This window comes from Carassius carassius, chromosome 28 (genome assembly GCF_963082965.1).
Source record: "Carassius carassius chromosome 28, fCarCar2.1, whole genome shotgun sequence".
Classification (NCBI taxonomy): domain Eukaryota; kingdom Metazoa; phylum Chordata; class Actinopteri; order Cypriniformes; family Cyprinidae; genus Carassius; species Carassius carassius.
Window position 1 is genome coordinate 17,772,748 of NC_081782.1, and position 8,506 is coordinate 17,781,253.

General features: G+C 36.2%; 1 protein-coding gene across 2 annotated transcripts; it reads right to left on the reverse strand.

Moving 5' to 3' along the window:
* Positions 1-35: 35 nt before the first annotated feature.
* On the reverse strand, positions 36-6,743 carry camkk1b (calcium/calmodulin-dependent protein kinase kinase 1, alpha b). 2 transcript variants are annotated; one of them, XM_059514715.1, is made up of 17 exons: positions 5,366-6,743; positions 3,776-4,132; positions 3,258-3,305; positions 3,116-3,169; positions 2,941-2,992; positions 2,710-2,843; positions 2,445-2,481; positions 2,332-2,353; positions 2,151-2,239; positions 1,846-2,045; positions 1,712-1,765; positions 1,554-1,627; positions 1,067-1,154; positions 847-975; positions 377-480; positions 246-272; positions 36-116 (listed from the first exon to the last, which is right to left on the reverse strand). In XM_059514715.1, exons 2-17 carry the CDS (start codon positions 4,031-4,033, stop codon positions 47-49), a joined length of 1,440 nt encoding a protein of 479 aa, XP_059370698.1. In that variant the 5' UTR covers positions 4,034-4,132; positions 5,366-6,743; the 3' UTR covers positions 36-46. The 2 variants fall into 2 exon arrangements, with proteins under 2 accessions (XP_059370698.1, XP_059370697.1); XM_059514714.1 differs by having other exon boundaries at positions 5,362-6,743.
* Between the last annotated feature and the right edge of the window lie 1,763 nt (positions 6,744-8,506).

Here is an 8,506-nt window from a genome sequence, read left to right on the forward strand (position 1 = left end):
GTCCAATCCCACAACTGAGCCAATCTGAAAAATTTTATTTTCAAATTTAAGAAGTTTCATCCTCGATAAGGTTTTCCAGCTCCCCCTCTCTGCTTCCGTTACTATTACTCCCTCTGCTGTTGGAGACACAGACCATCAAAATATGAATATCTATCGAATACACACACATACACTGAAACATGAGCACTGAGTTGAAATACTAAATTTAGCTGATTATCATGGCAGTAAGGTCTATTGTGAGATACCTTAGAGGGCGAAACAGCGACATATCCCTGCAGAAATTATTGAAAGAAAGAAGAACCAAATTTCAGTGAAATCACAGGCATTATAAGCATCAGTATTGAATAGGATGCAGTGATGTGCATTCTGGACTTACACAGTCAGACCTCCAGGGGCAGACATGGACCTGCCCTGCCTGCGGCTGGTAGACTCGAACGGGTTACTGAAGGAGCGCTTTCGCAACATGGACTTCACTAGGATCTTAAAATACAGTGCAAAACACAAATTCACTCTATTTCACTTCTTGATCCACAACATGGGACTTTTTTGTGCTACAGATATTAAACAATTGACTTTTTAGTACTATGGAAGTCAATGGCTACCATCAACTGTTTAGTTAACAATATTCTTCAGATTTTGTTTAAGGGAAAAGAAAGAAATGCATTCAGGTTTGGAACAAATGTTCATTTTTGGGTGAAAATACATTCAAATAAAATGTAAAAAGATGAATCAATTGGCATTTTTAAATAAAATAGCATTTTTGTGCTTAATTGCGTGTGTGTGTGGCATAGAGAAACTAAGGGAGAATTATTCCTAGTGAATAGTTTTTTCTTCATATGTACTCACCACAGCAGAAAGGCTGGGAACTAGTTTGACAGAGTTCTGCACCTCCTCCTCAGTGACCTCCACCACGGTGCAGTGCTCCTCCTCCAGAGGCAGAAGATCCGTGCCATCAAGTGTGACCCACGGGTGCAGCTGCCCACAGACTCAATATTACACACACTCAGAGCAACGCTACCATCTACACTTGAAACTACTTCTCAGCAAACTTTCAATATGGTTTCACCTTGATTTCTGGTAACATGATTCTAGTTTCAGGAACTTTGTCCAGCATCCTGATGATGATATCCTTCAACCAATCACTGATCACAGGCCTGTGCAAACAACACAAAAACAATTACACCATCCATCCATCCATCCATCCATCCATCCATCCATCCATCCATCCATCCATCCATCCATCCATCCATCCATCTATCTATCTATCTATCTATCTATCTATCTATCTATCTATCTATCTATCTATCTATCTATCTCTGTTATATAATAGAACTCCAGGTTTGTTTTGGTTTAAAAAAAGTGATGAAAATATTAAAACTACTTTAATCGAATAAGAATATTCATTAAGTGCCATTCCACTAGAAGATACAGTTCCTACATCAGTTTCAATTCCTTGACATATTATACATTTGCTGAAAATTATGAATTAATTTAATATTATACCGTTTATTTCTGTTTCCCCATCATGGTTTAGTACAGCGCTTGTGACTCACATGTCTGGGAACTCCACTGGCGCAGCCCTGATCTTTTCATGCAGGCCTAAGATATATTCATCATGAAAAGGACACTGCACAAAGAAATACAAACAGATTTGTATTATATCCACAGATGTTCTTGACCCCATTCATGTTTTAAAAGGTCAATGTCTTACCCTTCCAAAGACAAAACAAAACAGCGTCACTCCCATTGCCCATATGTCCACAGCCTGAATCCAACGAGAGTTGTTTGTAAATGATAAGGAATCAGTGTCTTCACTGTATGGAATATTCTATAACACCTCCTCACCTTTCCGCTGAATCTCAGGTCCAGGTCAGTCAGAGTTTCAGGCGCCATGAAAGCTGGTGTTCCTGCACTGTTTGATAGGAGAGCATCATTCCCCTCAAATTCATTACTCACACCAAAATCTGCGATCTTGATGTGTCCATCATCCCCCAGCAGCAGATTCGAGGGTTTGATGTCTCTATGTACAATTTTCTGATAGTGCACTAAAAATAAAACATGAAACAAAATCTAGTGCCAAATCCCAAAGTTTTTAAATGACATTGACAAATACACTACAACTTGAAGGACCCCAAACTACGAAAACGTACAGTATTCAATTCCTAGGATGACATCTCTGAAGTAGAAACGGGCCATTTCTTCTGACAGAGGACTGTCTGTAGGGATCTCCATCACTGGACTAGTACCGGGTGAAAATTAGAGATAAAAACAAACTAAAGAAACATCAGATCTGTATATGTGCGGTGATGACCTATAGTTACAGATACTCACCCTTTACGTACCCACTCAAAGACTATGAAAGGAACACAGAATAAATAAATAGATCAAAGAGTAAAAACCAAAGTGCTTTATATCGCAGATCGCTGACTAGCAGAATTTCTTACCCATGTGCAAGTTATCCTCAGCCGGATCATCAAGAACCTTCAGTTAAATATCACAGGAAAGATGCGTTTTAGTTATGGCAGAGTTATTTAAATTAAAAACTACTTGAAACATAAAATAAAATAGAAATGTAAGCCAATTCAGAATAATAATAAAAGCTATATGAATAACACTAAAATAACACAGATATATAATTTATAGTATAACATATTTGACTTGTCTGGTAACGAATCTCATAAAAACCCCAATACACCGTGTTTAACTCACCTCAACTAAATTAACAACATTAAGATGGTCAAGTTTCTTCAAAATAGCGATTTCCTGATAAACTCGGTCCAACAGGCCAGAATGCTTTAAAAGATTCTCTTGTGATCCATTGGATTCTCTGGAAGGAGGTCGCCCTACACAACCATCACAACATTAATATTAATATTCTGCACACAAACTTCACTTCAAGAGAAAGTCACACACCTAAAATGTACATTTTTTATTGCTTACGTGGAAATCCACACTGCTTCATTAACTTCTTTTTGGATACCAACTTCATAGCCTGGAATAATAATAATAATAATTAGAATAAAATACTTTTAATAATAACTAAATGTTAAAAATGATCAATATGGCTAAATCCTTACAGAAGGTAAATATAATTTGACAACACATATATGCTTACATAATACTGGTCATCATCTGCATTATATGCTAATCTGACCACCCCATATGAACCCTGGGTAAAAAAAAACAAGATTACCAGACATGGCCAATCAATCGTAAACATGTAAAACAAATTAAGATATTCAAGTAGAATTACCAACCTTTCCTATCTCACTCTTTAACTTGTACTGGTTTAGCTGGACACAGTCCTGCGGGGAGACATGTGGCGATATTTAGATATAAAAATACATTTAATGACACTCATATTTTGAAAACATAAAAGAAACAACAACAAACAAATTATAATAATTCTAAATAAAACATTTAAAAAAATATTTTGCAAGAAAATAGTTCACTCTTTACTTCAAACTTTAATACAGTACTTAATTGAATGCCTTTCTCGACATTTCTTTATAATTATTTGTAAAATTGACAAGCTATCTTGAATTATTTTGGTCTTGATGTATTTAAATTATGCATTTAGCAGACAGTTTTATCCAAAGCGACTTAAAGTGCATTCAGGCTAACATTTTTTATCTAACATGTGTCCTCTGGGAATCGAACCCACAACCTTTTGCACTGCTAACGCAATGCTCTACCACTGAGCCACAGGAAGACAGATGCTCAACAATCCGAGGTAACACTGCTGCAAAGGAATAAAATCTTCTGCCCAACTCACTTCCCCATCAGAGATAGACACCCGCTTGGATTCAATAGTGGGTCTTCTGGCTATTCGTGGGGTGACGCCATTCTGGTAACTGGATCGCTCCTGCAGTGACAGCTTGCGATCGGAGAGATTGAGGCGATGTGGGGTGGTCCTGTATCCATTAGGAGGGGTCAGTCTGTTGGCAGCCATGTTCATAGCTGCTACCATGTCCGCCAGTTCAGAATGGTAATCAGGGTCAAGATCCACCCTGTTGGCTGTGTGAGCACTCATGACTGTCCTGCTTCAGTCTTAGCTGCTAAGAACAAAGTACTCCTCTCAGTGAACACTGCAGAGCCCGGTGTTCTTCAGAGGCTCCAGAGGAACATCAAACTGTGAAAGCAGAATTGGATAGTTGAGTTTGACAGCAGTAAGAAGCACACTCACTGCCATTAGTTCAAACATTTAAGTGATGCATTGTTTTCTTTAGACTCTAGAACTTTTCATGTTTTAGGTTTGATATGATTTTATTACTGCTAATATGAAAGCACACAAAATGGACCACAGATAATTAGAACAACTCATAAAACCATATGTACCAACATGCATCAACAGAGAAAATATATTGTAAAATAATGGCTTCACAATGGCTTAATTAACAGGGAAGCACAAAAATAAATGCTAAAATGGTTCAAAATTATAATTTATGGCTCTGTCTGATTCAAGGTTATTATTAACTAAAACCATTAAAAACCACACATTTTCTTTACTTGAATAAAATAACATTAACTGAAAAAAAAACTTTAAATACACATTTGTAATTATTGTTCAATTTAATTTGAAGTATTAAAATAGCTAAAAATAATTCTTAATATTATAGACATTAAACACAACAAACTAATAAAAATAATAAATAAAAATACAAAATTATGGGTAAACAGGATCAAATAAAACCTATAATCTACAGTAACTGAAGTAAAATCTAAAAAAGTATTTAAGCGAGTTGTAAGGCAAAATTTGTCAGTTAATTAAAATATGAAGCAGTATTAAAATAACAAACTAAAAACGTAATAGAAACTTTGTAAAAACCTATAAAAATGACAAAATGAAATAGCTAAAACTTTAATTATAATTACAGTAAAATCTAATAAATAAACTGAAATAAAATATGAAAAACTTTTTAAGTTGAAGTATTAAAACTAAAACTAAAAGTTAACTATAAATGTAATAACTATACACTATGTACTATAAAATTAACCACATAAACGTTTAAAAAATATGAATGAAAAATTCACAACAAAATTACTAAAACTAACAAAAAGTACAATTAAAAAAATCATATTCAACATAAAAATAAAAACAAATAGTATCTCAGTTATACTAAACACTGGTTGGATTTTCACTATAAAAAAAATCATTAAAAAACATTCTGGAAAAAAAAATTCAGTCTAACCTCAGACATCATATACCGAGTTATATCAAATAGGATGTGAAATATTGATATCTTATTTAAAACATACAAAGCATTTGACGTGTAAAAAAATGTTGCATAAGTGCGTGACCTCAATCAAAAAAGATTTCTAGTTTTTCCTATAGTATACATAGCAGTTGTTATTACTTACATACAGCAGCAAGAGACTGAATTGCCAGCCATAGTGTTGCATGGTCTTCCACTCATCAGGCAGAAAACACTGTTGTGCCTCTGAAGCCCAGAGGACTCCAGACTCTTTGGGATCACCAAAGCAAAGAGGATTAGCTAGCATGGTCACATTTAGTCCAGCGTGGCTATATCTGTTCCAAAAGACTGTTTACATCAACGGACTGCAGTCAGTGAAAGGACATGGACAGTGATCAATGAGTGATACTACGTCATTCTGAGGGCAAGTGCCGTAAAGCACCCACGATGTGAACACACAATGCATAAGTTAGTCCGGTTGCTGGGTGGAAAGGAAATGATGGCTAAGTGGCTAAGTTCTTGAACTTTGAAGTCAAAGTATAACAGGATAACACTTCAGAGTTAAAGTAACATGCTCTTGAGTCAGTTTATCAGCAGGGAAAGAAGATCAATTGTTACATAACCTTATAGGATGTGCTACTTGACAGCAAAATTGGATTTAATCCAAAACAAAGATACTTTTAAAGAACGTCAAGCTTATTATAATCGGTGCATTGTCTGTTTTATCATATTCTTGACACTTTTTGGGAAAATAATCAGAAGGGTCATGTATCAGATGTCCTTTCCATTATAAACTATATATTTTAATGGTATGTTAATGTAATGAAAAATAACATTTTTGAATATGTGATGTAACAGGGTTGATGATGGCATGTTGACAGTTTTATAATTCATTTGGCCGTGTTCATGGTATTATTAGAAATAGTATAATGCTGATACTTCTCAAAAAATATCTCATTTTAAAAACAGATTGTTTTCTAGAAAATCACAGCAACAGGGTTGACAATTTATTGCCATACTGTTTTGCGTAGCTACAGAAAATTAAATAACGAGGACACAAATTGTTATTGCAGCATTCAGTTCCTGAAAGGGGGATGAGTTTTGTTTACCTTATTTATTCCATAAGAGCGGGCATGACAGACAGACTAATGTTTTTCTAAGTTTATTCTAACTATTCTCGAGCTGTCCAAGGTGCTGAAGACCCTCATCCATTTTGACTCAAGTTTTTGTCTAAATTTATCAAGGGTGTTGGAAGAGAATGTGTAGTTCTTTGCTGGTATGCTGGCTCCTATGAAAGCTCTGAAATCCCTAGTAACCAACCTCTCTGGAGCTTGTGATCATGTTACAAGATGTACAAATGCAGCATGTTCCCACAGCATCAAGTCCTGGGTGAGAGGCAGTGTTTTCCTAAATGGGCTGCAATGCCTCTTGAAGGGGATTCAATGCTAAATTTGGACTATCTCAAACATCTGAACACTGCTCAACTTCTGGAGCTCCTGGAAGATGAGGAAAGGATGCAAGAAACAATCAGACACAATTCAAAGGTAATGTACACAGTCACGAATGACAAAAACTGAAGTCCAAAAAATTCTGGTTGTCAAAATTGTTAGGTAAACTAAAAATGATATGTAGATTGCTCAGAAAAGTTTTAGTTCTCAGAAAATGTCAGGTAGCATCTGTTTACAGCTTGCAAAATGTCTAAATACTTGTATAGTGTAAAATGGGTCTCGCCTGCAGTTACAGCATCTTCAGAGGTGTAAAAAGATCTTGATGGCCTCCAACTGTTGGCTTGCAGAGCAGAACTTAGCACATCAGCCACATCTGAACAACTCTAAAAAGCTTTTAGCTGAAAAGTACCAGATTCTTGGTCAAATGATGTCTTCAGTGCGACGCAAACAGAGAAAGCTGGGTAAGTTCTTGGTTGGCTTGTAATATAATGCTTTTTCTAATCTGCGTCACTGTATAACTGATCTAATGCTTGTCCAGAAACTTTGCAGCAGAAACTCAGCCTTCGAACGATTCATAAGCTTCTTAAGGAGAAGACCAATCATTCCTTGAGTCAATCTGAGGTACAGCCGAGATATACGTTTCATGAAATGCAGATTCAGATATCAAAGACTTGAAAAAGTGGTTTCAAAGTTTTGATTGAGATTTCTGTCTTTCACTCTCCAGAATCTCTGGCAGAAGTTCATAGAAGGAAAGCTTCTTCTGACAGATTTTGTGGAATCACTTCAAAGCTCTCAGATTCTGTGTCATCGACGCCTTTTTCAAGCTGAAAAGATCCATAACCTCATAATACACGCACAAATATACAATCAAGAAGCTGATTTTTACCGTTTTGGGCATCATCCAAACTTCTTGCACTCGCCAACCACAATCAATGTTTTCAGTGGCAGCGCTCCTGTTATCTTGCTGCCTGGTTTCCAGTATCCTCATTTATCTCCAATATCAAATCTTCCTCCTCTTAATCATCAAGGCTGTGTGGCCACATGCTCCACTTTGATATCCAAAAATGACTCGAGCGCTGAGGCTCGCAGATGGTCTCAAAGACATGCTGCTTTACATCCACTCGACAAGATTCAACCTAACATTCACCAGACTCCCAAGTAAAGGTGTGCTGCTGATCTGGGAACATTAAAATATTTTGGAAAACCATTTTGTTGCTGGAATAGATAACTCAGAATATATTCACTAAATATATTCCGACATACTGGACAGCTGATTTTTAGTTTTGGTCAATTTCGAATAAATCACCGTTTGATTTCAGAAATTTTGAGTGCAATTTTTTAGCATTGATGTATTAGTCAAATAAACAAATGCAACCAAGTAATTATAACAATTTTATCATTAAAGCCTCCTCCGACACTCAAAGTAGTAAAATGGTTAATAATTGGTGATAGTTCGTAGATTTCATCTATTCTATTTAGCTTAATTTGCAGCCATCTTCTACAGCTCAGAAACCCTCAGTTGATTCATCTGGTTTAGAAGAAGGTCAACATGAGGACCAGTTGCTTGATCGGACTCATCTCTCTAATTAGAGCTCATTAAACAGGCTGAGAGGGTAAAGGAGAGCTTTTGTCAGGCCGTTGGCTTCTTTTGTCTCTGGATAATACTTTGGTTACATCACTGTCAGTATGTGCCATTGTCTGCAGCAGCTCAAATTGGCCAATTTTCTCATCTGTCAGCTAAATGCTTCTAGCCTTTGAGCAGCTCGGTCTGACAGACATTAACTGCCCCAGACAACTGACAACGTTAATAAGAGGTAAAACTAAACAGTGAGAACAGGACCGTCAAAAACAATTACCCGTAGA